Source organism: Talpa occidentalis, unplaced genomic scaffold (genome assembly GCF_014898055.3).
Source record: "Talpa occidentalis isolate TD23 unplaced genomic scaffold, MPIMG_talOcc4v2.1 talOcc4.17, whole genome shotgun sequence".
Lineage (NCBI taxonomy): Eukaryota > Metazoa > Chordata > Mammalia > Eulipotyphla > Talpidae > Talpa > Talpa occidentalis.
This window is the reverse complement of record NW_023601754.1, coordinates 57,224,175-57,236,072: the sequence shown is the minus strand read 5'-3', so window position 1 is coordinate 57,236,072 and position 11,898 is coordinate 57,224,175. Positions and strand designations below refer to the sequence as shown.

Below are 11,898 nucleotides of genomic sequence, written 5' to 3'. Positions count from 1 at the left end.
GCAGGTACAGATTAGAAACTTTATTCTCTGGAGGTTGGGGCGGGCTGAGGTCAGGGCTGGGGTCACTCCTTCTCTGGCTCCTCCGTGATCTCCTCCGGCTTGTTCTCCAGGATCACACTCGGCCGCCTTTGACTCTGGCTCGATGGCCTGCTGGACCGCGTGGAGCCCCGACGGCTGAACATGGAGAGCCGCCGCCACAGCACGGTGATCAGGATGCTGTCGTTCGACTTGGGTTTCTGCTGCTCTCCCTCGTCCGTGGCTGAGGGGAACACCCGACCGCTGAGTGCCCCGCCCCCGCCCTGCGGGGCCGCCCTCCCCCCCTCAGCCTGGGGGCCCCCTCGTGCGTCTCCTCCCACCTTCCTCGTCTTCGGAGTCGCCCTCCTTGGCCTGCTCATCGGAGGTCTGAGAATCCTTGTCTTGGCAGCAGCCCATGGCCCCGCGCGACCCCACACTCCTCGACCCCTGGAGCGGGCCTGCCCCACCCTCGACCCGGCTTCTGTGACGCCCTCGGCCGGCTTTTGTGACGCCAGCCGCCCTGACTCCCATTCTCCTCTCGGGAGGCTGCGGATCCAGTGAGTGGTGAGCTGTTTATTTACAAAGTGAATACAGGCTCTTCAGGGGCTGGTGGACCCAGGGCGCTTCTTTTTTCTCCGTCTAGTCTGAAGAGCCTCTTGATTCGGCTCCAAGCCAGGGGCCTTCCTTTTGGCAGCTGCCTCCAAGGAGGCCCAAAGCTCATCTGTTTCTGTGTCTTCTGGGGGCAACTTGCTGGGCTCTTGAGGCTCTTGGGGCTCATCCTGGTAAGGGGGAGAGAAGCATGGGAGTTGGGCACAGCAGCCAGGCAGGGAAGGATGCTCTGGATGGGAAATAATCCCTTCGAGCACTACACCCTATTTCATTCTGTTTCCACAGCCCATTCCCAGCCTGCTCCCAGGCTACCCTTGGCAATAACTCTGGCACAATTATACGTAGTAACACCCCTGTGAGGAATGGAGTAACTGGGCAGGTAAACGACAGCTCCAGGTCTGTTCTAGTGGCCTCCTTTTTTTTCTTTATGATTTATGTTATTTATTTATGCATATAAGAGCTGGGGTGCAGGCCAGAGGTGCAGGGGCTGAGAGGATTCACCAGACAGAGTGGGGAGCTGAACAGCCAGATCTACTGAAATCCACTGCTGAGGGGAGCAGCGGGTGAGTCAGGAGGTCTGCTGCACCATATGGGTAGCTCTCTGGCTAGGGATCGAACTCGTGCTGCAATGGCTTCGGATAGCTTCATAGTGCTGAGACTCAACCCCTTGCACCACCAGGGAGGCCCCCTTTTTCTTTTCATAGGGAAACCCTCACATGTATGCCCTTGGCTCCCACATCCCCAGACTCAGCTACAGGTCCTCAAATAACATCATTTCCCTTCAACCTTTTTCTTATAGCAATGAGGAAAAAGCAATTCTGATCCAAACTAAAAAAAGTTACTGGAGAACATTCTTCTGTTATACATTCTTTGATCAAAGTGTCCAAGAACCTATTGTTGACACTAAGTGATCACTGGCTGTACTTACCTCCCAGTTCTCCCTGCCTGACAGGAGGAGGCAGTTCAGTTGAGACTTGAGATAAACCTGCAAAAGATAAGGGGTCTTCAGGACTCGAGCACACGCTGACACAGAAAATGAACAGAGGCGCAGGAGGTAGTGGGAATCTCACCTTGTGCTCTAAGCCTCGTGGAGTCTGGATCCTGTGTACCCTCAAGACCCTGTCCAAGCCACAGGAGGCCAGCAGGGGCTTGGAAGGGTGGCACTGCAACCCTCGGACACTGCCTGCCAACCCCTTCAGACAGCCCAGCAGGCGCCCTGAGAAGTGAGGAGGGATGGCGAGAACGGTCAACAATCATTTACTGAGTGTTTACCGCTTAAATGACTTTTACATCTCAGTATTTAATCCTGACATAACCCCAACAGGAATTGCCTTTTATATCTTCAATTTACAGATGAAGGAACTAAGGAACAGAAAATTGAAATGATCTGTGCAAGGTTATATTGCTTGAGGTGAACCAAGATTTGAACCCTGGTGATCTGACACCTGAGTGAGGCACAATTGCTCCCCTGCACAGCCTCTGAAGAAACCCCTCCCCTCCCCTCGCCTCCCTGCTCCACTTACCTTGCCGAAGGTCAATTTCTGCCAGCTGCCCATGAGTGTTCCCCACGATCACAGAACTGAGGAGACCAGAGGCAGGAGGGGTCAGCAGGAGGAGCCTCCTGGGTGCTTCCCAAGCCCTACTCTGCCCCCTAAACACTCACTTGCCCCCAGGAGTGAGAGTCATGGCCGTCAGGGGATATTCTCCATAGGTGGCCTCTAGAACTGGCCGGCGCTGAGGGGAGGCTGGATCGTAGACACGGACCTGGAGGGAGACTGAGGCATCGCAAGACTGTCCTCACCCCACAGGCCCCTGGGGCTTCTCTATCTTCACCGCCTCCTCCATCTACTGCTTTCTGGATTAGGGCCCATGCTTAGAGGCACTTTCTTATTTGAAAGTACCCTTCTTCTGAGTGGTGGGGCTGGGGGTGGAGAACTGCAGAGGAGCATGAATGGAGAGGGCTGAAGGAAGAGCCCCCCAGGTTAGGGGAGGGAGCATTAAAACAGTCTGCACGTGTAAGCATCTTATCCGTTGCCTCCTCCCTTCTCAAGATGAAAAAGCAAGTCAGCCCAATTGCCAGAGGGGGCGAATTCCAAACAATTTCAGGAGGGAGAGAAATGGCCAAGATCAGACTTAACATGCATGAGTAAAGGAAATAGCGGGACTAGCAACCCAGTGCCGACCGTGTCTTAGGACTTCAAATGCGAGCAGCTGTAAAGATCTCCAGGTGGGCCCTTCCTGAAAAGCTGGGAGCCAAGGCCAGAGAAGAGAGTGTGAGGCCTGGGTCCCAAAGCGAATCAGAAGCCGTGTCAAGCCCAGAACCCAGTTCCTTTGACACCTGGTCCAGTGTTTCTTCCACCCTATACCCTGTGATTCCACTGGGTCGGGGGACATTCCCTTCTCTCTCTGAGGTGGAAAGAAAAGGAAGACATAATTCAAGAGACTCCAGCTTACAGTGTGTAGCTGGTGGGGCTCAGCCAGGGCACTGAAGATGGGGGAAGAGCTCCCTTCGCCAAGGGCCTGGGATACAGGACTAGTGGGAAGGGGACTGGGAGACTCTTTCTCTAGGAACTGCTAAAGACCAGGAGGAGGTAAGGGTAGGATGGGTGTCTCACCTGGTGGTACCCTGTGCAGGTGACAAGCTTCTGTGATTCAGGGAGGAACTGTATGTCCTGGTCCCAGATGGGAACACGCAGGTCGAGCCAGTCATTCCGAACCTAGCAGGATGGGTAGATGGGGCACAGGGTTGGAGGGGAGTGGGGAGGGCTCAGTGTGCTGTGCCCTTCTTTCAGCCCTCCCTCATCATCTCTTAAAAACCACGTGGTCTCTGATCCATAGCCAGTGGCCTGAGCCTCATTGATCCTTGGATCCAGCCCCTTCCCACCTGTCACTTACATTCTTGGCCCTGAACACAGGCTCCTCAGATCCCTGCAGGTCCCACACCTTCAACGCATTCTCCTTGCCACCTGTGGCAACCACATGGGGGCGTGCTGGGTCTTGGCGCATCCTACACACCCCAGGACCCACACTCAGTTCCAGGAGCTTAAAGAATGGGAGATAAGAGTGGGGGTGAGTCAGTTTGAGCCCTCAATCCTCCTCCCCAAAGCCCTCATTTGGCTCCTACCCAGGCCTGCCTCCCCTTCCCCAAGCATCAGGATCGGGGCAGGGGAGCCTCACCGGGTCAGAGGATGCTTGTTTGTCAGTGTCGGGCCAGACTCGGAGAATCCCAGAATCCACACATGTGATGAGGGTGCTGTAGGCAAAGGGAGGACAGATTTAGGTAAAAAAGACAAAACCAAAGTGTGTAATGTCCAATTCACCCTGAATTCATATTAAAAGAGCTTCCTTCCCACCAGCCCATTCCTAGGGTAACCTGGGCTGGATAGGGCTGAGCAGCCTCCAGCTTCCCTGTCAATTCATAAAATTTCCTCAACACAGTGAGAGGCTGCCAGTTTTATAACAGAAAACCGAGGCTCTAAGAAGTTAAAAGACTTGCATCCTCAGCTATAAATGGCAGAACCCGAGCTGGAAAACAAGTTGTGACCCTCTGAAGCACAGTGCCTTCTGGGGGCACCTACTGGTCTTTATGAATCTTAGGTTGGTCAGCAGGGGTCAGAATCAGTGTCTCTGAAAGGAATGAAATAGGACTGGTCTGGATTGGGCTTTGGCCAAAGTCAAACACCAGTTTTTTTCCTGGAGCTCCCCATTCTAGGTGCTGGCTCTTACATGTCAAATGAGAGTCCTCAGTGTCTGTCCCAAGAAGCCCAAGCAAGGCCCTCCTAGGCTCTGTGCAGCCCTGGCCTGTGCTCCTCCTCACGTCTGTCCACCCTCCCACCTTATTTCAGACTCTATCGCTTGCCTGGGCTATGGCAACTGGCTTCCACTGTTCTCTCCAATCCATCCTCCCCACTCCTACAGGCTCACAGCTCTGACTACAGCATTGTTGGAGAGTAACTCCCTACCACTAACAAAACAAAAGGGCACATCTCTCAGCTTTACATTTAATCACAACCTATCTTGCCCGTCTTGTATTGGCTGCGATGTCCAAATGCCATTTATTTTCCTTGAACAATACCCTATAGTCTGACACCAGTTCTTGGCATTGGCCCATGTGTTAGCCTCTTTTTAGAATGTCTTACCCCTTTCTCCACCTATGGCAATTCTTCCTATCCTTCAAGGGCTTTCCTCAGTAGCCTTCTAGACCTAACCTGTCAGAATTAACACCACCAGACATACAGACCTATTTACAGCCTCTCTCTTCATCCCTGAGGCAAAGCTGGGTTAATAAAGTCCCACTAGCACTTTCCTATCCTTTCCTTTGCTGGCTTCATCACCATGTTGGTGGCTTTCAGTCCATTAAAAACATACTCCGGGCCTCCCCTGGTGGTGCAGCGGTTGAACGCTGGGCTGTGAAGCTGCCTGCAGCCTCTGCAGCGAGGGTTAGATCCCCGGCTGCCAGCGAGGGTCCCACATAGGGCGCAGACCTCTCCTGTCTAGCCCGCTGCTCCCCTCAGCAGTGTATTTCGTCAGTCTGCCTGTTTTGTTCCCTGCTCTGGCTCTGGTGAATTCTCTCACCCTCCCGCGCTTCTAACTGTACCCAGTGCTTGTATAAATAAATAAATCTTTAAAAAAAAAAAAAAACAAAAAAAACCCCAACATACTCGAGCTATTAAATAATCCAAAATCACCCAAAAGGTTACAGAGACAGGAGGAAAACCCACTGATGGCAGGTACTGTGTAGGTACAGGTTTACCTGCGGCCCCTTGCAATTTGTGCAAAGCAGGTAACTCGGTGGTGCTCAATAAAAGCTTGTTATAACGCTTGTTATAAGCATACAGCAGGGCCCGGGGTGGGCTCTGTCACCCAGCCCTGTTGGGCCCGTGTCACCTGAGGGTTGACCATTATTGCCCGTCCTGAGGGCCGCTCAACGCTCTCCCTACAACCTGAGTGTTCTCAAGGGGCTGGGTCTTACCCGTCCGCCTGGGCGAGGCCTCGAAATGTGCCCTCCCCTCCCGGGCAGTGCCTCTGACCCTGGAATCTGCCGTCCTCGGTACTGAAATGTCTCACTGTTCTGTCGGCGCAGCCCACCAGGATCTGCGGGCAGAAGAGGGCGGGATAGCGACGAGGGAGGCTGCCGGCCCGCCCCCCAGCTCCGCCCGGCGGCGGCCGCTCACCTGAGTCTCGCCGCCGGCGCCCCAGCACAGAGCGCTCACCGCCTCCTCGCGCCGGGGCTGTCCCGCCGCCGTGAAGTTCGCCGCCTGTTTGCGCTGAAGGTTCACCCCTGCGGAACGCGGGCGTCAGTCGCGCCGGGGTCGTGAGCGGGCCACCGGCTCCCGCGCTTCCAGACGCCCGGTCCCGCCACCCACCTTTCAGGATGCCAGTCTCGGTGCCGACCCACACGTGGTTCCAGCGCGCCCCGGCAGCCGCCATAACGCCGCCCGGAGCCGGCGGCCCGAACTTCCGGCGCGGCGCGGCGTGACGTCACCAGCGGGCGCCGAGCGACCCGCTCTGGGCGGGGTTTCGGGGCCGGAAGAGCGGCCGCAGCGGCGGTTCCGGCCCTTTGGCTTAACTGGAACGGAAGGCGCGGTTGGTGCTGGCGGGAGCGGGTGGCCCACACTGGCCGGTTCACCCTCGGAGTGGGCGGGCACGTTCTGACGCGCCGAGGGGTCGAGTCGCCCCCCTTCGCCAAGCCTCCTGGGTGTTTTCTATGCGAGACGAGCTCCCCAATGGCCGCAGGCGCCAGCGTGGAGACGGAACGGAGCAGATGGGGAGGAAGAAGCCCGGGGTCTCGAAACAGGCCTGTCTGGGAAAGCAGAGCTTGGGGTGTTGTTTTTATTTCCTCACATTCAAGTTGGATAATGGTAAAATTTAGCTCAAACCGAGAGTGAAAATCTGCAAAGTTAGCAATATTTCCCCCAAGAGTAAGCTGCAATTTCAAGAAGTCACAGCGACCCCTTTCCTTCTTACTGAGGAATTTTGTCAGAGAATAATAAAAATTCTGGAAATGCAAACTGAAACCACAGCGGGCAAAACAAACACACAAAACTACAATGAGCTGTCATCTCACACCGTGAGAATGGTTTAAGTGAAAAAGACTGGCAACAAGCCTTGAGGAGGGTGTGGGGGGAAAGAAACCCTTCTTCGCTGTTTGGTGCGAGCCAGGCTACCCATGCTGTTTGACAAAGTCCAGGCATGGGGGAAATTCCTGAAAAATCGGGAAGCTCCGCAGCTGGCTCCTGCTACTTCCTTTCATTTGTTTATGGCAGTTCTTGCCATTATGGAAATTTTCTATAAGCTTCAGAATAACATGAGTGTTGGCATTCATGCCAGTTTTGGTAATGCATATTTAAGTAGTTTGAGAAATGTGCCTTCCAACACGATTGATAGTGAAACGGTTTCCAATATTTCTCCACGTCCTCCCATTTGTAAATCATTTATCATGAGCAATGCTGGATTCTTTAGCAAATTATGCTTGATAGAACTATTGGAACCAAACCCAGTAAAAGTCCCCACTAGAGAAGACTCTGAGGCACCTCAGAGACGAAATGGCTCTAGAAAAATTACACCACGTACTGTTCCCATGGCATGGGGACCCTTTGGCCCAGCACATAAATTAGGAAGCCACCTTTGATTTCACAATGCTTGCTTAACCTTATTTTAGTTAACTGGCTTAATCACATAAATCACACTTTGTTTAGCACATGTTTCTATTTCTGAGAAAATGTATGTCACTTAAGGAAATAATATAGCCAAATTAATCACAGACTAGGAAAATTGAAGGGCTGTGCACTGTTAATGATCTACAAATAAAAAATCGCATGATTGCATGATGTAATGATTAAATAACAATTTCCGATGTATAAATAAAGCTCGCTGAGGCTATCAGTAGGAAATGCTTGCACCCTGTTGGAGTGTCTGTGTCTCCTCATTTGCCGACGCCGTCCTTTCCTTCGTGTACCCTACCTCGGCTGGAGCTGGACTCCGGCAACTGTTGGTGGGAATGTAAATTGGTGCAGCCCCTATGGAAGCCCTCGCGGAGATTCCTTTAAAAAGCTAAAAATGGAAATCTCATAGGACTGAGCAATGCCACTTCTAGGTATTTACCCGAAGACTATGAACTAATTCAAAATTTATGTACCTCAATGTTCACAGCAGCCAAGACATGGAGCCAACCTAAAGGCCCATCAAGGCCGATTGGATAAAGAAGTTTGTAATCAATAGGGGGCCTCCCTGGTGGCGCAGGGGTTAAAGACTCAGCGCTATGAAACTCACCAGCCACTGCAGCATGAGTTCTATCCCTACCCCCCCCCCCCCCCCCCCCTCCACAGGGAGCTGCTCCCAGGGCTCAGCAGTCCTCTCCTGTCTCCCCGCTGTGCCTCTCAGCAGTGTATTTCAGTCAGTCTGCTTGTTCTGCTCCCGTTCTGTCTCTGGTGAATCCTCTCTCACACACAGCGCCCCCAGCCCCCCGCACCTCTGGCCTGTACTCCAGTTCTTGTGTACATAAACAAATCTTTAAAAAATCTTTAAAATCTATATATAGTCAATAAGCCACTACCCTGCTATTGAAAAAGATGGAATTGTGCCCTTCACGATATGGATGAAACTCTAAATGATGCTAAGAAAATGAAATTCATATTTGGAGTATAAAGAACCAAGAAAACACCACAAAAATAACTCAGACTTAAAAACATGGTTACTGGGAGAAAGGCGGGGGTTGTGGTGAAAGGACGGCGACACTGAACTTTGTGGGGGCGTGGGCGAAGCATGTGCACTTGTGCAGTTGTACCCTGTACCCGGTCAGTAAACGAGTGGTTTAGCTATAAAACTGAAGAATTAAAAGAACCCTTGCTGTGTACAGAGCATCAGCAAACAAAACAACTCATTCTTCACCCTCGAGTCTGGACGAGGGCAGCCTAGATGTGCAGCTCAGCTGCAGACCTTCCCATAAGCTTTCCGAGCACAACAGTCCGCTTTGCTTAAGTTATAATTGTTGCGTCAACCAAGAAAGCTGCAACGAGGAGTCACATAACAACCCACACCTGACCCGTGAAAGACAAGCAAAAAGAAACACTAGCAGATTTCTCGCTACTTTCAGCGCTCCGGTTCCTTAAATTTTAGACGCTTCTGTCCTTACACTTCACAACCCAGCTCAGTGAAACTGATTGCGAGTGATTTCTAACGTGCACGAGTTCCTTTAGTTGCAACTTATACACAATATTCGTAGCGCTTTAAAATGATAAGTGTTTCCCACTCTGTTTTTTTCAACAAGACATTTTCCCCCGGAGGGGTGCACCGTTCCTGGAAGTACTGCAATACCAGGTCGATGCGTGGAGTGGACGGAGCAAGCTCCTATTCCATCTCCTAGTTCCAAAAATCCATTTAATATATTGTCCTCGGATAGAGGACGTATCAGATATTAAACTGATAAGAACAGATACTACACTTGATCTTAGCCAAAAGGCCGAGAAGCGATACCGTTGTCACCGCCACCCAGCCGGGCTTGCCCTGGCCATATCCTTTACAGTTATGGTGACTTTATTGGACTTATGACTGGACTACTTTTTGAGCATTTTTTCTTAAATTTAAGTTCTTATTACCATTTCATTATCGTAATAACTATATTTCTTGGAAGAAGATGTTAAATAGGCTTTTATTTCTGCCCGTCAGCTCCCTGCGCTGTGTTTTGCATAACCCCGCCCCCTCTCCTTTTACGGGATTGCGTTGGGTGCACCTACGTGCAGTGATTGCAAAGGCTGCTCGCTCACGTTTATTCCAGATCGTGGTTTTCCTCTTCTTGCAGGCTTTTAGGCGCTCCTGCTGGCGGCCAAGCGGTGGTCACCGTTAGCTGGTTGAAGAGGGGCGAGGATAACGCCCCTCTCAGTGTCATTTATTTGGAGAAGCACAAAGAACTGAGTTGGGGTCCCCAGCCATTTGCTGGCTTGATGACGGGAGGCGCGTAGCTTTGGCTCCGTTTCTGCCTTTGTCAGGTGGGGGACGAGTTACCTCCTAATGGGGTAACTGGGCTGATCCTGTCGTCAGGTCGTTCTGACCTCGTTTTTCTGGCATTCTGGGGCTCCCGGATCCTTTCTGCTCCATCCCCCCGAATTGTAACCCCGCCTCCCCTCACTTATTTCTCGCCATTGCCGTTTGCCCTGCCCGTCGCCATCCAGAGGGAGAACAATGAGAAGGATGTTTCAGGGGTTCGGGTTCCTGGAGCCAGGACCCAGCGGCCAGTGTCGATCAAGTTTAAGTGCTTTTACAGGCTCAAAGCAAAGCCCGCCTGTGGACGGGATTTAGGCCCCGGAAGGGAACTGAGTCTCGTTTCCTTGGAAACTCCATTAATGTAAGTGTGGAACGTTCTGTTTCAAAGCTCCTGAACTGCAGCCCCATATCTGAGATGGCAATCGAAGCCGCGTGGGTGTCGGTGCCTGGCAACTGAAATCCTTCAGGCGAGAGTCCAGCGTTCTGCTCACTGATAGGATTTCTTTTTTTTTTTTTTTAAGATTTTTTATTTATTTATGCATCCAAGAACTGGGGTGTAGGCCAGAGGTGTGGCGTGTGTGTGTGTGTGTGTGTGTGTGTGTGTGTGTGCGCGCGCGCGCGCTTAAGAGAGAAAGAGACAGACAGACAGCACCAGAGAGCGAGAGAAAGAACAGGCAGACCCACTGAAACACAGCTGAAGGAAGCAGCGGGGAGACAGGAGAGGTCTGCTGCGCCCTGTGGGTCAGCTCCCTGGCCTGGGATGGAACTTGTGCTGCAGTGGCTTGCATATTGCTTCATAGTGCTGATGCTTAACCCCTTGTGTCAGCAGGGAAGCCCCAGGATTTCACTTTTTATAGCTGAATGGTATTCCACAGTAGACTTCTTCCCGTGTTTTTATTTTTTATTGATTTATTTTATACAAGCACTGGGTACAGTCAGAAGCGCGTGGGAGGGTGAGAATTCACCAGAGCCAGAGCAGGGAACAGAACAGGCAGAGCAGGTAAACTGACGAAACACTGTTGAGGGGAGCAGCAGCCGGCAGGAGAGGTCTGTGAGCCATGTGGGACCCTCGCCCGGAGCTGGGGATCTAACCGGCGCTGCAGATGCTGCAGGCAGCTTCCCAGGCCAACACTCAACCGCTGCACCACCAGGAGAGTCCCTCTTTCAGTGTTTTTAAGAGGATGTTATAAATTTAGTAACCAACTATACATGGAGCCAGTTGAAGAAATGCCTCCTCAAATTAAAAAATTGCATCCCTCAATCCTTCTGAGACCCTGAGGACTTCCCAATTTTCATTTGCTTTACACAATTTTCCATAATTTCCAGAATTTTTGGAGGCCCCCCCCACCCTAAAAGCCCGTTTGCTAAGCCCCAAGTTAACTACCACAGCCATAGACAAGAACCTGACTTAAGATGTGTAGACACCTGAAGAGAGGTCACATCAAGTGCAAGAACAGGTGCTACAGAAGGCCCTTGGAGGCCCTAGGACTTGGCCGACCACTTGGGTCCTCACTCCCTCCTGATCATTCTGGGCTGAAGTTGGGCAGCTTCTAGAAGACACCAGCTCTCTTGGCCACTAACACCCTTCCTTGCTCACTTGTATTAGTTCCTGGCTTTTTCTGCATTCCATGTGGAAATCTCACGCAGCATTCTGGCTTTCCTGGCTCCAGCCAGACTGGCCAGTGGCAGCAGGTCCCCTTTTAGCTGTTTTGTTAAGTAGGCGCTTTCCTTTCCTCTTACACAGGGAAACGAGGTACAAGTCAGTATTTTCCCAAGGTCAGCTAGTAAGTAGCAGGCTCCAAACTTGTTAGGTGAAGTGGCTTTGCAGCCTATGACCCTAAATCTTATGCCACATTACCTGGACTCTTCCTCTAAAATGTAGCCAAATGACTGTCAACAGAGGAAGACCTGGCCTGGCCCTTCTGACACATTGTTTGGACTTGTTGGTGCAGGTACCCACCCCTTGCAGAGGTTATACTTCCCGCAAAACCACAAAAGCCCGTCCCAGCCCTGCCAACCTTTTCATGCAGCAATCTTCCCCCACCCCCCAAGATTTATTTTTACAAGCACTGGGTACAGTCAGAAGCACGGGAGGGTGAGAATTCGCCAGAGCCAGAGCAGGGAACAGAACAGGTAGACTGATGAAGTACGTTGCTGAGGGGAACAGCAGGCAGCAGGAGAGGTCCGCGCACCATGCGGGACCCCCTCTGGCAGCCAGGGATTGAACCCCAGCTCATGCAGCAATCTTTTTGGCAGGGTAATATAGAGAAGGAAAAGAGACCTTAAAACTCT

At 51.9% G+C, this 11,898-nt stretch overlaps 2 protein-coding genes and 1 non-coding gene across 3 annotated transcripts; all 3 read right to left on the bottom strand.

Moving 5' to 3' along the window:
- Window position 1: 1 nt before the first annotated feature.
- On the bottom strand, window positions 2-563 carry TEX54 (testis expressed 54). Its single transcript, XM_054697596.1, has 2 exons — window positions 357-563; window positions 2-259 (listed from the first exon to the last, which is right to left on the bottom strand). The coding sequence occupies exons 1-2, from the start codon at window positions 544-546 to the stop codon at window positions 63-65; spliced, it is 387 nt and encodes a 128-aa protein (XP_054553571.1). The 5' UTR covers window positions 547-563; the 3' UTR covers window positions 2-62.
- A 9-nt stretch (window positions 564-572) lies between these two features.
- WDR74 (WD repeat domain 74) lies at window positions 573-6,126 on the bottom strand. The gene is made up of 11 exons (XM_037517762.2): window positions 5,991-6,126; window positions 5,799-5,905; window positions 5,597-5,718; window positions 3,802-3,877; window positions 3,520-3,666; window positions 3,240-3,341; window positions 2,288-2,388; window positions 2,148-2,203; window positions 1,695-1,840; window positions 1,553-1,609; window positions 573-794 (listed from the first exon to the last, which is right to left on the bottom strand). The coding sequence occupies exons 1-11, from the start codon at window positions 6,052-6,054 to the stop codon at window positions 615-617; spliced, it is 1,158 nt and encodes a 385-aa protein (XP_037373659.1). The 5' UTR covers window positions 6,055-6,126; the 3' UTR covers window positions 573-614.
- Window positions 6,127-8,906: 2,780 nt separating this feature from the next.
- On the bottom strand, window positions 8,907-9,097 carry LOC119250615 (U2 spliceosomal RNA). Its single transcript, XR_005126353.1, has one exon. It is a non-coding gene; the product is annotated as a U2 spliceosomal RNA (small nuclear RNA).
- Between the last annotated feature and the right edge of the window lie 2,801 nt (window positions 9,098-11,898).

Bases quoted from the DNA above. Each gene is read 5' to 3' on its own strand.
- TEX54 (XM_054697596.1), bottom strand. From the start codon at position 546: ATGGGAGTCAGGGCGGCTGGCGTCACAAAAGCCGGCCGAGGGCGTCAC. The intron at 260-356 runs GTGGGAGGAGAC...TGTTCCCCTCAG, and splicing joins CGACTCCGAAGACGAGGAAG to CCACGGACGAGGGAGAGCAG.
- WDR74 (XM_037517762.2), bottom strand. From the start codon at position 6,054: ATGGCGGCTGCCGGGGCGCGCTGGAACCACGTGTGGGTCGGCACCGAG. The intron at 2,204-2,287 runs GTGAGTGTTTAG...TGGTCTCCTCAG, and splicing joins ACTCTCACTCCTGGGGGCAA to TTCTGTGATCGTGGGGAACA. The intron at 1,841-2,147 runs GTAAGTGGAGCA...CTCACTTCTCAG, and splicing joins AGAAATTGACCTTCGGCAAG to GGCGCCTGCTGGGCTGTCTG.